Source organism: Vicugna pacos, chromosome 6, assembly GCF_048564905.1.
Source record: "Vicugna pacos chromosome 6, VicPac4, whole genome shotgun sequence".
Lineage (NCBI taxonomy): Eukaryota > Metazoa > Chordata > Mammalia > Artiodactyla > Camelidae > Vicugna > Vicugna pacos.
Genome location: NC_132992.1, coordinates 14,739,300 through 14,754,768, shown reverse-complemented (window position 1 = coordinate 14,754,768; position 15,469 = coordinate 14,739,300). Strand labels below are relative to the sequence as shown.

The 15,469-nt window shown below is 38.2% G+C and overlaps 1 protein-coding gene and 1 long non-coding RNA gene across 4 annotated transcripts in view; one reads left to right on the top strand and one right to left on the bottom strand.

Moving 5' to 3' along the window:
* MAPK6 (mitogen-activated protein kinase 6) overlaps window positions 1–8,181 on the top strand; it is a 28,056-nt gene extending 19,875 nt beyond the window's left edge. For all 3 annotated transcript variants that reach the window (XM_072962413.1, XM_006208334.4, XM_031672770.2), the window contains exons 4-6: window positions 1,055–1,219; window positions 4,711–4,912; window positions 5,931–8,181. In XM_072962413.1, the coding sequence (XP_072818514.1) occupies window positions 1,055–1,219; window positions 4,711–4,912; window positions 5,931–7,032 (1,469 nt within the window). In that variant the 3' untranslated portion in view covers window positions 7,033–8,181. The remainder of the gene's footprint in view (window positions 1–1,054; window positions 1,220–4,710; window positions 4,913–5,930) is intronic.
* LOC140696789 (uncharacterized) overlaps window positions 1–15,469 on the bottom strand; it is a 65,948-nt gene that overhangs the window by 41,093 nt on the left and 9,386 nt on the right. The gene's annotated exons all lie outside the window — the stretch shown is intronic.

The following is a 15,469-nucleotide window of genomic DNA, read 5'->3' as shown; positions in this document are numbered from 1 at the left end:
GATAAAGCAAACCCTTTGTGTTCTGGTGCCACTCTGATCTCATCTCCTGTCTCTTCCCCAAGCCACTCTACCTCAGCTACACTTGCCCAATTATTGTTTCTTGGACACACCAAGCCCCTTCTCTCCTCTTGGCCTTTGGGCCTTTTCTCATCTTCCTAGAACTCCCTTCCTCCGTGTAAATGTGTGATGTGTTCCCTAACTTCCTTAATTTTCAGCTTCTCAGTGAGGCTTTTCTTGGTGATCCTCTGTAAACTAACAGCCCTACCCCCAGCATGCTCTCTCTCCCTCTTAGCTTTTTTTTCTTCACAGTATTTGTCACCATTTGACATAAATGTTTGCAGTTACTGTCTTCCTCCACTAGATTGTGAGCTCCATCAATTGGGAACTTGGTCTATTTTGTTTTTTCACAGCTGTATTCTATAGTGCCTTGCTCATAGTAGGCACTCTGAAAATTTGAATGTTGAATGAATTTCTAGAAATCAGTAGAAAAGTAAACTGAACAGTTTTTTCTAAATTTTAGTTGCCCATTTAGCTTAAAATTTCCCTTTTATTTCTTTAATAGTGGTCCTGAAATGTTAACTGAGCCTAACACATACCTATAAAACTGTTCCACAAATCAAGTCCAAGCCTCTATTTTATTGATAGTGAAATCAACTCATCACCATGTTGAGTATTCTCAAATTTATAGTGAGTTAATTAGTGGTACAGTTAAGACTAGTATCCAGGTCTTTTAAATCCCAGTTAATTGTTTTTTTCACTACTTTTATGGTACCTTAATATGAGGCCAGACTACAGGTCAGTTTCTTATGGAAACAAAGCAGCTGAAACAAACATATCAGTGAGCAGAAATTGAAATAGATACGTTTTTTGAGCTGATTGAAGGTATTCAAAGCAATGAAAGCTGCTGATTAATGATTCAGTTAAAACTATATTCCCCCCAGCAGTCATTACAATATTTATCTTCCTTAGCTTTAGAGTGTTTATTGCCAAATAAGTAAGCATTGAGAAATGTGTTTATTTATGTTGTATTTGGTGTTTTTTTAATCTAACTCAGGTGCACATGAACTTGAACAAATGCAGCTGATTTTAGAATCTATTCCTGTTGTACATGAGGAAGATCGTCAGGAGCTTCTCAGCGTAATTCCAGTTTACATTAGAAATGACATGACTGAGCCACACAAACCTTTAACTCAGCTGCTTCCAGGAATTAGTCGAGAAGGTATTGTGACTCAGAAGTAACCATCATGTAATGGTGTGTTTGTGTGTAAGTGGGATCTGTGTAGGGAAGCTTTAGCTTTTTACTCTTTATATGCAGCATTCTCCCAAGTAGTCTTCAGACCCTTAAGCCATGCCTAAAGCTTCAGATTTTGCATTCCCTTTTCTGGCCTGGCATTTAGGCTGGGATCTGTGTCTTTGCTCTGAATAATTTTCCAGATTCTAGAAATTATACCTCTCCCTCCTGGTTCTAACTCCATCTACTTTTCCAGCTTACACCTCTGATTGTCTACTATAGGTAAGCATATTGAATCACTGGCTCTCACTAAGCTGGAATGGGGTTCTGTGGGGGTTATATGGTAAGTGTGGGTATGAATACGAACGTGATTTAGCTATGAAAGAGTGAATTGAGTGAGGGAAAATCGAAGGTTTCAGGGCAAGGAAGAGGTGGAAGAAAGATCGAAACTCCACATGAGCAAACTTGTTAACATAAAAGTTTGAGGATTGGTATTAGGAATATTAGGTGCTAAATGTGAGAGTTTGTGCAAACTTGAAAGTAGTAGGAACTTGGAGAGGAGAGGGTATAGCTCAAATGGTAGAGTGCATATTTAGCATGCACAAGGTCCTGGATTCAATCCCCAGTACTGCCTTTAAAAATAAATATACCTAATTACCTCCACCCCCCCAAAAAAAACTTAAAAAGAGAGTAAAAACTCAGTTGACCATTAAAGCAGATAATTTCATATCTCAAAATAGACATATCTTTAGGACTTCTTGATACAAATAAGATACAAAAGTCTAACTCTTGTAGTAGTTATCTGTAATAAGATGACTTTTTTTTTAGAAGAAGAGCATTAGACATGAAAAATATCTGTCTTAAAAGTTGATTGTGTCTTATATCTTTAGGAATTATACTGTATTTAGCTACATCCCTGCCAGGATTGTATGGTTCTTTCATGAATCACAAAGTTAGGGGAATTTAGTTTCCTAAACATTTTAAACCTTTTCTCTTATTTATACATACATTATTTGCATCACCCACTCTTCTCATTGTACATGGTGCAGGTTAGTGTATATCTAAATATTTTGAAGTAGCAAGTGTTTTGAGAAATAGGCACCGAATGGCAAAACCGTGATGACATTATCTTTTTATTCCCCCCTCACATATGCCTGGAACTCATATAGTAAATGCCTGAATGAAAAGGAAGCAACTGTATTTAATTTCAACCAGTTTTGCAAGCTTCCTTTTCAATAGGTCTCCATTTCTAACCAGTCTTTTGGACTATCTTCACAATCAGTGAATACGCTGATGGCTTTCTTGCTCCTAACCTTGTAGCCACTGTCATGACATCCCTTTTCATAACTGAGCAGCAGTCACATAGCACTTGACTATACCTCAGAGCATCTGTGGGAGCTCTTTAAAAATGCAGATTATTAAATCAGAATCTAGAGGTGGGATAGGGAGGACCCTCTACTGGTATGACCCTGCTTAGCCAAGTTGAGAGTGCTCAGGGATAACCTGGTTGGCTTTGGAGTCATTGTCACCGTTGCTGGGTCTTATCAAAAGAGGCAAGCTAGTGATAGAGGACATTGCTGTTGAGGCATTTGTGATCTGATTACACTGAATCATCTTTTTCTCTACCCTCATTGGGGTGAGGACCATGACTTAGTCATCTGAGAGCCAATCCAGATATTTGGCTGATGGCTGGGATTTGTTCATAATGTGTTGAATGAATGTCTTTAGTAATAGACTCATTAAATTAACCATTGAGCAAAGATCCTTGGTGTTCACAGGCAGCAGAACTGTGCTCACATGCAAGTGAAATGCAGATGTTTAAAGTTTCTGAGACTAAAGATTTATTACATAGATCTGCTCTACAACCAATTTCTTAATTAATGGAGATACTGGGGGATTGAACCCAGAAACTCATGCATGCTAGGCGTGCACTCTCCCACTGTGCTATACCACCCCCCCTCACCCCCACCCCCCAACACCAATTTCTTCTTGATAAACACTGTAGTTTTATTTTTGGGCAGAGTACCTTCTGAGGCAAAGAATAATACATGTTGTTTTCTCATATTCTATTCATGATCTTCAGAAGGAGAAAGCAAACAAGATTAAGTACATATGAATTAACACATTAAGACTCCTAGGAACCCTACTCTGGTTAGTGTCTTTAGATGAATACCCTTTTTTTTTTAAATTTCCCTCCATGCTTTTCATCCTTCCTTTCTCTATAGTTTACCACTTATTTCCGTATCTTAGCATACTTCAGTGCCATTGTAGTAAATAGGCCAATTTCCTCTAGAGCAGTGCTGTCTAGTAGAATTTTCAGCAAAGATGGAGATGTTCTATATTTGCATATACTTGGGAGCTCAGCCTGACTACTTTCTTTATTACCTTTGCCTTTTTCTACCTGCTGCCTACAGTGTCCAAATGTTAGGGATTTTAGAGGAAATTCCTCATGTGTAACTAGATATGTATCCTCCATCCCTCTGAGAATTGTGATTGTGCTGGGTCAGCCATCCATAACTGTGCCTTAGACCAGGGCCCATGTGTCTCAAGGCAAGGGATACTCTAAGACTGACACTTTTGCAGGAGAACCAAGAACAGCTTGATACATAATGAAATGACTTCCTAGATTGGGGTAGTATAATCGGAGTGGGAAAAGGGGGAGCAAAGGAAGGAACCTCAGCCCTGGGACACTGACAGGTATGAATAACAGTGAGCTTTGGGTTTCTTCTCTTTATTACTTTACTGGACTGATTTGAGGATTGAATGAGATAATGTATGTCAAAGCACTTTGTAAAATATAAATGGCTATAAAAATGTCAGCTATTTTTCATGTTAATAAGATATTGGGAATTGAGAATAGGGTCTTTCTAGAGTACAGATTGTTTTAGAGAGAAAGGCTAGCTAGCTTTTCCTTTGAGACAGAAGGTAAGGATAAATAGATGTGTGACAGACCATAGTAAAGAAATAGGGATTGAGATAAACGTGAAGTGGGTTTATCTGTTGAGAATGATACAGAAGATTGAGAGCACAGATAGATGGTGTGGAACATTGCTGAGCAATAGCAAAGGCCAAATGGAAATTCCACAGTATGAATTTGTAGTGAGCCAGATAGACATGCGATTTTGCATCTAGCTTTCATCTGTATTCTATGGCTAGGGAACAGAGAAAGTGGAAGGTGGAAATGATTCAGTTGCAGATTGGTGTAAATCATAAGGCATACAAGTGTGTGGTGGTGTGGTGGTATAGGGCTGGTGACACTGTGCCAGTGTAGTTCAGGCTGGGTAAGGAGCTTAGCCTGAAAGAATATTTACAAAGTGTGTTGGACACATCGTCTTTTCTTTTTAATCTACAAATCAAGCAAATTAGTTTTATTTCTCTGACACATTTAACTTACTTTTTAATTGTATAATCCCCTTTTTCCCTTTATGGGTTGGTGGACCTCTGGTATATTTAAGGTGTTTTGTTTCTCTCTTTTGCAGCACTGGATTTCCTGGAACAAATTTTGACATTTAGCCCCATGGATCGATTGACAGCAGAAGAAGCGCTTTCCCATCCTTACATGAGCATTTATTCTTTTCCAATGGATGAGCCAATTTCAAGTCATCCTTTTCATATTGAAGATGAAGTTGATGATATTTTGCTTATGGATGAAACTCATAGTCACATTTATAACTGGGAAAGGTAAATTGATCCTAAGTTAGAAAAATATTTTATTTTCAATAATCCATAATGTGAGTTTTATTTTTAAATTGTTTGTGGTAAGATAATATAGAAGTCTTAAAAATTTAGTAATGGATTTTTTGAATTTCTGCTAAATGTACTGCTATCTTTGAATAGCCTTTATGTAATTTAATATTTAATTGTTACTGCTTAGGATATACATAATGAGAAAAGTTAAATGCTACTTTGAAACAGGAAGTAGTTAATGTTGAAATTTGTTTACTTGTTGCATTTTCTACTCCTCAAACGTTGAGGTATTTGTGAGTTTGTTTACATACATCTGCCAACCAGTTATTTTTTTCTCAGTATGAACATTCCTACCATCTGTGTATAGTTCTTTCTTCACATGCCCAGATGTCTTCCAGTCTCCACATTTTCTATCATACTTAGTTAAGTCATCCGGTCTCTTTTCTATTTCCTCCTCCCCAACTCCCAGTGTTTTCATGTGTGTTTCAGTCTGCCTCTGCTTGGGCATGGTGTGGTCACCTTGCTGTAATGTGTCAGTAAGAGGATACCACATTCAGTAGCACATATATATGGAGAGTGGGTTTTTTTTTGTTTTGGTTTTGGTTTTTTTTTCTCTTCATGCTGATGAGTTCCAGCAAGCTTTCTTCTAGTTTGCCTTACTACCAGTAAAGTGAAAATCTGTAAGACACCTGATTGAGATTAGAGATCTGCATTTTATGGCCAGTGTTGAAATTGAACTATTAGACATGCCAGCCATTCAGATGTTTACGTGTAGTTTGTGTACTTATATACTACATTGGTAATTACCGAATATTGCTTCGTACTGCTTTCTATAGTAACAGAGCTTACATATCCATTAAGATTATAAGTTCCTGGAGGAAAGCTCATAACTTACACTCCTGTTATCCCCTCATAGACCTAACGAGCACGGTGCTTTGACCTAAAAGGCGCTCAGTGAATTTGAAAGTGAAATCACCTAGACTAATACTAATGTATAATTTTTTTTTTTCAGGTACCATGACTGTCAGTTTTCAGAGCATGATTGGCCTATACATAATAACTTTGACATTGATGAAGTTCAGCTTGACCCAAGAGCTCTGTCTGATGTCACTGATGAAGAAGAAGTACAAGTTGATCCTCGAAAATATTTGGATGGAGATCGTGAAAAGTATTTGGAGGATCCGGCTTTTGACACCAATTACTCTACTGAGCCTTGTTGGCAGTACCCAGATCATCATGAAAACAAATATTGTGATCTGGAGTGTAGCCATACTTGTAACTACAAAATGAGGTCGTCATCATATTTAGATAACTTAGTTTGGAGAGAGAGTGAAGTTAATCATTACTATGAACCGAAGCTTATTATAGATCTTTCCAATTGGAAGGAACAAAGCAAAGAAAAATCTGATAAGAGAGGCAAGTCAAAATGTGAAAGGAATGGGTTGGTTAAAGCCCAGATAGCTCTGGAGGAAGCATCACAGCAACTGACTGAAAAAGAAAGGGAGAAGAATCAGGGGTTTGACTTTGATTCCTTTATTGCAGGAACTATTCAGCTTAGCTCACAACATGAGCCTACTGATGTTGTTGACAAATTAAATGACTTGAATAGCTCAGTGTCCCAACTAGAATTGAAAAGTTTGATATCAAAGTCAGTAAGCCGAGAAAAACAGGAAAAAGGAATGGCGAATTTGGCTCAGTTAGGAGCCCTGTACCAGTCTTCTTGGGATAGCCAGTTTGTGGGTGGTAGGGAGGACTGTTTTCTTATAAATCAGTTTTGTTGTGAGGTAAGGAAGGATGAGCAAATTGAAAAGGAAAACACTTACACCAGTTACTTGGACAAGTTCTTTAGCAGGAAAGAAGATACCGAGATGCTAGAAACTGAGCCGGTAGAGGATGGGAAGCTTGGGGAGAGAGGAAATGAGGAAGGATTTCTGAACAACAGTGGGGAGTTCCTCTTTAACAAGCAGCTTGAATCCATAGGTATCCCGCAGTTTCACAGTCCAGTTGGGTCACCACTTAAGTCGATACAGGCCACATTAACACCTTCTGCTATGAAATCTTCCCCTCAGATTCCTCATAAAACATACAGCAGCATTCTGAAACATCTGAACTAAAACACTCAGCAGACATTTCTCTTTGTATTCTTCATGAAAAGTGTTTTGTCTTTTTATTACTAGTGTTTTAAGTCATTTTTTTACTTGAATCAGATGGTGTCATTTAGAAAGGATTTTATTCTTGGTTTTTAAAATCCAGACTTTTTTCCTACATGTGAGATGGTTTTCATTTTAACTGGCATGTCGTTTGCACACAAAAATAAAGAATAGAGCAAAATAATGCAATGCAGGAGAAGACGAAAGAAATGCACTAAGACAAGTAAAAATACATTCTCTCATAGAACAATGATCTGTTTTACAGGAAACAAAAATCTTGCCTTGAAATTTACACAGTGAGACTGTACATAATTGCATGAAAATATCTATTTTTTTCCTAAAACATTTTTCATTCATGAGTATTTTCAAGTTTTTCATACTGTACACATTTCTTAAAAACACATGATACCAGCAGCAACTGAAAATGAATGCCGAATTTGGTACACATGTGTTATCTACCTCAAGGTAACAGAAGTATGTGGCGAAACATATACCACCCATAGTGCTTCACAGTACGCACTTCTATTTAGCCAGCGTTTAATGTAGTAAACTATTCTTAATAAGATTCACTCACCGTTTATAAATGTCCTGGTATGCATTCTTTATAGTGAAGTATTCCTACGTCACATCTTATTTATTTTAGCAAATCAGTATATTTTCTGTATTTAATTATAAAATGTTAACTTAGTTTTTGAAATTTATTTGCAAATACACTTTTTCCATTTGGCACTATGGTTTGTTGCCTACTTAGCTGAATATATAATGTCAGCTTATCCTAAGGCTGTCCACGTACTTAATTTACTTAAGTATTCATTTTAAGTAAAGCGCTCACTGTGTATAGGAATTTGTATTTTGGAGGTGCTTGATCTATCTACAAAGAAAAATTAGGAATTACTTTATTATCAAATGCTCCTAGAAGTCTTAATTGTGTTTATTTTTAAAAAAAAAAAACCTGTAATGTTAGACTTGTGTGCATGGAAGTAATTAAGGTACATCATTATTGTAGTTTAAAAGTTGTACATGATAAGACATATTTTGTTTTTACTGTATGTTTTTACTGAATGATCTATTCCCCATCCCAAGGCAAGCATGAATAAAATTAGGTTAAATGTAGCATGTGGCATTGCAGTCTCTTAGAATTTGTTTCATCTATTTTATTGAGTACCGTCTGTATCTTTGATTATCCTGTTTGAAGGGAAAAAAAGGACAAATAAAACATGGCCAGCAAATATGGCTCCTGTTTAACTCTTTAGGTAATGAGAACTACCTCCTGAAATGAAGAGCACTAGCAGAATCTTACCTAGTTCCACTTTTCAGCATCTTTAAATTGTGGCTATACTTTAAACTACATTAGGCTAAAAGTCTTAAAAGAAAAAAAGTCTTTGTCTTTACACAAAAATCTCGTGTTGACTTAACTTCACACATTAAAATGAAATAAACTTTTATAGATTTCAAAACTGTTATGTAAGATTTGTGTGGAAACTTTTAACTTTGCAGTTGGAGGAACCTTTAAATGTATTACGATAGATCGTCTTTTCTTTGTTCAAGAACTTATTCATCTATCCAGATATTCTTCCTTAACCTCACTTTTCTGTTTGTCTTCCTTTCCTGTTTTGAACATAGTCAGTTCTCTTAATATCTGGACTTCTTGTCACTGACCTATTTATTGCTTTCATCTGGATTCACAAATGTGTTTAAAACGCAGATATTTTCTGGATGAATATCATTGTCACATGTGAATTTAAATATATACTCAAGTTACCTTAAAAAGGCAAGCTCTTGGGAAGCTTTCAGTTTTTCACCCTTTGGTACGATGTTAGCTGTGGATTTTCACATGTAGCTTTTATTATGTTGAAGTAATTTCCTTCTGTTCCTATTTTGTTGAAAGTTTTTCAAATCATGAATAGGTGTTGAATTTTGTCAAGTGCTTTTTCTCTATCAATTGAGATAATCATGGGTTTTGTCCTCCATCCTGATAATGTGGTACATTACACTGATTGATTTTCATACGTTGAACCATTCTTGTATTCTAGGAATCTAGGAATTCATAATGGGTAATTCTTTTGATGTGCTGTTGGATTCAGTTTGCTAGTATTTTTTTGAGGGCTTTTATATCAATATTCATCAGGTATATTGGTCTGTAGTTTTCTTACATCTTCGTACGATTTTGGTATCAGGACAGTGCTGACTTCATAGAATGAGTTTCGAAGTATTCCCTCTTCAGGTTTTTTGGAAGAGTTTGAGGAGGACTGGTATTGATTCTTCTTTAAATGTTAGGTAGACTGCTTTCATGAAGCCGTCTGGTCCTGGGCTTTTCTTTGTTGGGAAGTTTTTGATGATTGATTCAATCTCCTTACTAGTTGTAGATCTGTTCAGATTTTTATTTTCTTCACAATTCACTCTTCGTAGGTTTGCACATTTAGATTTATCCGTTCCTTCTAGGTTATCCAATTTGTTGGCATACAGTTGTTCATTATAGTCTCATCCCTTTCTGCATCAGCTGTAATATCTCCTTTGATTTCTGATTTATGTTGAATCCTTTTTCTCTTACTGTAGCTAGGCATTTATTGAATTTGTATCTTTTGTATTCTCTATTTTGTTTCTGTTCTAATTTTTATTATTTCCTTCCTTCTGATAACTTTGGGTTTAGTTCTTTTTTCCCCTTGTTCCTTGGAGTGTAAAGTTGGATTATTGTTTGAAGCCTTAAAAAAAATTTATGTTTTAAAGTGGTTTTAGGTTCACAGGAAAAATGAAGGCAGAAAGTACAAAGATTTCTGGTATACCTAGTCCCCACACATGCATAGCCTCCCGCGTTATCAACATCCCCCATCAGAGTGGTGAATCTGTTATAATTGGTGAGTATACATTGACACACCAGTATCACTGTAAGTCCATAGTTCACATTAATTAGTGTTTACTCTTGGTATTGTACATACTGTAGGTTTGGACAAGTGTATAATGATATGTATCCACCATTATATCATACAGAGTCGTTTCACTGCCCTAAAAATCCTGTGCTCTGCCTACTCATCTTCCTCCCCTCAACCGAAGTGATGACTGACCTTTTTACTCTCCATTCTCTTGCCTTTTCTAGAATGTTAGATTTTGGAATCATACTGTATGTAGCCTTTTCAGACTGGCTTCTAATATGTATTGGTCCACTTAATTTGTCCCATAAGTCCCTTAGGCTTTCTTGTTCATTCTTTTTTTTTTGTTTGTTTCTTGTTGAACTGTTTTCCAGTACACTGATTCTTCTGCTTGATCAAGTCTGATGTTGATCCTCTAGTGAATTTACAGTTTCTAAATGTTGGGTCCTCATTTTACTCATGCATTGTTTTCCTAATTTTGTGTATTGTAGCACACTGATTATTAAGATGATTATTTATGATTATTACGGTGATTATTTCAGCTTGCAAAGTAATTCATAGATCTCCATTTCTATTTGGTCAGTTTAATAGAGATTTGTTTCTTTGGGCCATGCTTCCTGTTTCTTTATGTGACTTGTTATTTTTTGTTCTGATTTTTGTATTTGGAAAAACAGGTACCTCTGCCTGTCTTTACAGACTGCTTGGTACTGGGGAATATCCACCAATCATCCCAGCTAGAGATTCTCAGACCTTTTACGGGGTTGTGTATCGCTATACTTGTGCGTGTATCCCCTCTCAACCCTCCACCCCAACACCAGGTTTAGCAGTTTCTTTTCCAGGAGATGGTAGTCTTGCTCTGTTTGGTGTCTGAGGTACTGCAAGTTCTCTGGCGCTGCAACAGTCCCGTGAGCTCTCTTGTTCTTGGTGGCCCCCAGGCATCCAAAGGTGTGCTTTAAGCCAAGTCAGACTGAAATCAGCCTTTTGAGCGGCCCCCCAAAGCCTAGAACATTGGACAATTGTTCTAGTCCTCTCTTATCCCTCCTCAGGGTGAAGCTACAAGGTGGCTTGAGGGAGGGTTGAGGTGGTTGAAATAAAACAGCTTTTCTTACTCATTTAAATGTACTGCTCTTGGCTTTGAGATTGTCTGGGGGTACTGTGACTTCCTACCTGGTTTCTGGAGTTCTCATACAGGTTTTTCTGGACCCTATATTGTTAAGTCAGTTTTTCTATGGCATAGTGAGGCCTAAAGGTTCCTATTCTGCCTTCGTAAGTCCAAAAATAATTTACTTTTTAAATGACTAATTCTGACGTAGAGGAATGTTATAGCTGTGGTGCAGCTTTCAGACTTTTGGGATGATCTGTGTCATGAGATTAGTCACATCTCTAAACTGATGGCTTGGCATCACAAGTTTTAGAGCTATTTGTTAATCTTAGAAGGCTTAATTTGGAGACAGCAAACCCCCCTCCTCCCTCACTCCGTACTACACACCCACATACGTTTTTTTTTTGGTTATTTAAGATTTCAAACATACAGAAAAATTGTGTCAATTAAAAAAATGTATATACCACTTGCTTTATCAGTTCATCTGATGTCAATTTGCATCAGATAAACACCTACAGAGAGGATTGCAGCCCTGTCTAACCCTCCCACAGCTTACTTCCCTGCCCCTCTCCTCAGGTAGACACTTTTCTGAATTTTAGTTATCATTCTCTTGTAGTTTACTTTTACTAATGATTTTGTAAACATGTAATATTTTGTATATTTTAAAGTCTCATATTCATTTTTTTCAACTTGCGATTTTTCACTCAACATGTCTCAAATTTCTGCTGATGCATGTAGCTCTAATTCCATTTTAATTGCTGTGTTGCAATGTATCCATTTTTAAAATACTTGTTTTCAGAATTTTGCTGCTACAAACATGTTTGCAGTGAGAATTCTTACAAACATGTAGAAGAGTGTCTTCAGGGTGTATATCTACAAGTATAATTGTTGGGTTACGGAGAATGCGAATCTTCTAGTCTGTGAGATGTATTGCTGTCCAAAAGTGAGTGTATTGATTTACAGCCTTACCAGCAGTTGAGAGTTCCTGTTCATTCACTTCCTCTCAAATAAGAAACCAAGTCTTTCCCATTCAATTAACCCTACCAGGCTTGCTGGGTTTAGTTTACTTTAACTACAGCAGGAATCGGAATTTCTAATCCCAAATAACCGCACGACAAAGTCATGACTACACCTTAAGGATCCGTATGCAGCCACCTCAGTGATGATAGTCTCGCTTCTTATTTCCTACTGCATTCGTTGCAGCTTGGGAACAGGTAGTTTATATCATAAAGACTGAACCAATTTTATAATTTATACTGGGGCTTACATCTAAGGAGTAGGAAGAGCATTATGAATCAAATAGTGTTTTTAAAATAAAATCCAGTATGGTATCACCTTTGCTCCTAGGTTAAAATAGTGTAGGTTTTGCACAGTATTGTTCCTTATAAAATTACTTTATTAAAAAGTACTGTTTTTCATCAGATGCTGTGGTGTGTATTAGGTTGCTTATTTAATTAGTGAGCTGGTTGTCACGTTCTTTGAATTGCTCACTTCCTAATACCAGCCTTTTCAACTCCCATTTACTGTTGAATTCAAAACAGAGGGTCTACCCTAAAATGGGTTTATCATATATCTAATATTAGTAACTTTAGTTTTACCCTATGCCTGTTCACATTAGGATTGCTTATTATTCAAGTCTAATATTAAAATCTGGATAGGGAAGAAAAAGGACAAACTGGGAACTGGGAGATCAAAATTCTGGACCCTCTTTCATCGACTCACTCTGTCACTTGAGTGTCACTTACTCTATGGACCTAGGTTCCTTGTTAACTTAGAAGATGCAAATTACTTGAGCTTAACAATGCAGCCTACCTGGTCCAACTCAACAGGACAGCGCCTTGTGGAATCCTAACCTGCTCTAATAGCCACGATGATTAGCCCTTACTGATACATATTGCTTATAGGCCTTAGTTCTGAAATAGCTGTGTTGAACTAAGTGCATTAACGTGTCTTAAGCAGAGTGAGAATGAAATTTTCTGTTCAATGCACCCTTGCCATTTGATGAAGGAAAAGGAAGGTATTGGAAGCCCAAGGTTGTTTACCTTTTGAAGGAGTATTGTGAGATCACCAAGCTCTTTCCTCATAGTGCCTAGGGCGGGCTCCTTAAATAAGCCAAGTGAAGAGAAGGATCTTTATTAGCTCTTCCAACGCTTGGTATGTAACAAGTATCTTATAGAAAAGGTGACTGATTACCCACGTTGGAGCACTGTCTCCGTTCCAGTGCAGAGGTCTAACAGTCAAATTCCGTTGCATTTGCATGTTTATCCTTGATGCTTTGGTACAATGTGGTGGCAGTGTTACAAACCTAGCTAAGCAGAATACTTACCTTCTATTACAGCTGTCTGCATCTGCTGTGCCTTGCTTATTTATTAGCTTTTGGTGCTGCTGCAGTAGGGTGAATGTGGAACTTTGCCAGAGCCTGGGCTCCTGATCCAAACTGCAGCCCAAGCCTGTTTCTTCACGCCCAGCTTAAACCGCAAGCTTGGATCCAAATTTGTCTGTATACTTGGACCCTGCTTCCACTTGTGCTTACCGCTCCCACAGAGTCAGATCCAAACTAAAAACTGCCTTCCACCGCTTACCAGCCATGTGTAAGTTATTCACCCCCTTGAGTTTCCTCACTTGTAAAATAGGGCTAATGACACCTAATTAGCATTGTAAGAATTAAATGAGATGCTATACTCAACGTCTTTCAGCAGAATGCCTCTTATTTCATAAATTATCATTGGTCTTGTCCCGTTTGAATGATTGCCTTTGCCTCGCAAATTAGACTGAAACTGAACTCTGGCCTTGACTTTGCTTTCAGTATTTCCCCTTATCTTGGTATCTTAACATCTGGCTTTGACCTACAGATGCCTTCTGTTCCAGTCACATTGTTCATCAGCTCTGCCCAATGCCTGGCTCCAGTTTTCGGTCTGTGTCAGCCCAGACCCTTGCTTGAGCTACTTCAGCACAGGCAGCTCTCAGATCCATGAAGACCAGACTGCGTTTGTATCCACTTTCTGTACTTGCTGTAAAAATAGTCCATATTGCATTGAGAAGGAGCATCTTCATTGGAAGCCAAAAGCCTACAAGTCATTTTGTACTCCTTTCTTGGAAAACCCACATCCAATCCCTCAGTGAGTCTTCGACACTATACAGAGTCAGACTGCTTCTCACCATCACCATGGCTGCTGCGTGATCTAATCCACCACCATGTGTCTGCTGGACTCCGGCCATAGCTTCCTAACTGTTCTCCCTGGCTCCCCTACAGTTTGTCTCAATGCAGCAGCCAGGTGAGCCTTTTAAATCCTAAGTCAGACCATGTCACTCTTCTAGTGACCCAAAAATCTCAGTGACTCCTCCCCTCCTCAGAGTAAATGTGAAAGTCCTTACCGAGGCCTACAAGGCACCCTCCACCACCCCTTGCCCAGCTCACATGGCTCCAATCATACAGGCTCCCACTGGCTCCAGCCTTAGGGTGTTTACTAGCCCTTCCCTCCGTCTGGAAAGCTCTTGGCCCAGAGAGCTGCATCACTTTCTCCTGCTGTCTTAGAAGTCTGTTCAAATACACCTTATTTCAGAGGCTGTGCCTGACCCGTGTATGTAAAATAACACATAGCCACCATCCCTGCACACCTGCCCTGCTTGATTTGTCTTTCCAGCACATACACCCACATGTTATATCCTGATTTTATATCATCTCTCTCCCTCCACTTAGACCATAAGCTCCTTGAGGCAAGAACTTCATCAGTTTTGCTCCCAGCTGTATCCCCAGCCCCTAGCACAGTGCTTGGCACATAGTAAGCACTCAGTAGTCGTTGAATGAATGAAGTCATGAAGGAAATGAATGATGACTGCTATTGTCTAAATTCCTTCTAGGCTGATAGGAATCAGGGGCAGTGAGATTCTACTGATATTTCTGAGGTTTGCTTAATAGTTTTGAGGTTAAGTTATAGTGTTGATGATTCTCCAACTATCTGTAATTTGCAGTGTGGAGTCTGTAACTTTGAGGTTCCTTTGCGGTGACTCTCCGAACAAGCAAGCAGAAATTCTCCGAAAATACTGTCTGGTCCTGCAGGCTCATTATCCTGAATTGCATTTTCAAATGTGGGTGCAGTTTAACTGGACGACTGTATTGCTCCTGACTCAGCTGCTTACCTATTTTCCTGTTCTCTTTGTTGGAATGACTCTACTTGTCAGCATTGCACAATATGTTCATGATCCAGTTAAGCCAGTGCAAGGTGGTTTATTTTTTAACTCCCCTGTTCTATGCCTGTGAATCGTAATCCTGCCAAATGAGCCTGGCCTAGATTATATGTTTAGTTAAGGATCTTTGACAACAGAAACTATCTCATGCTAGACTATGAATATTTATCAGGATTCAAGGATGACTCAAGGAGCCCAAGAACTGGGTCTCAAGAAGAACCAGAACCAGGCTGGAGGGTACCAG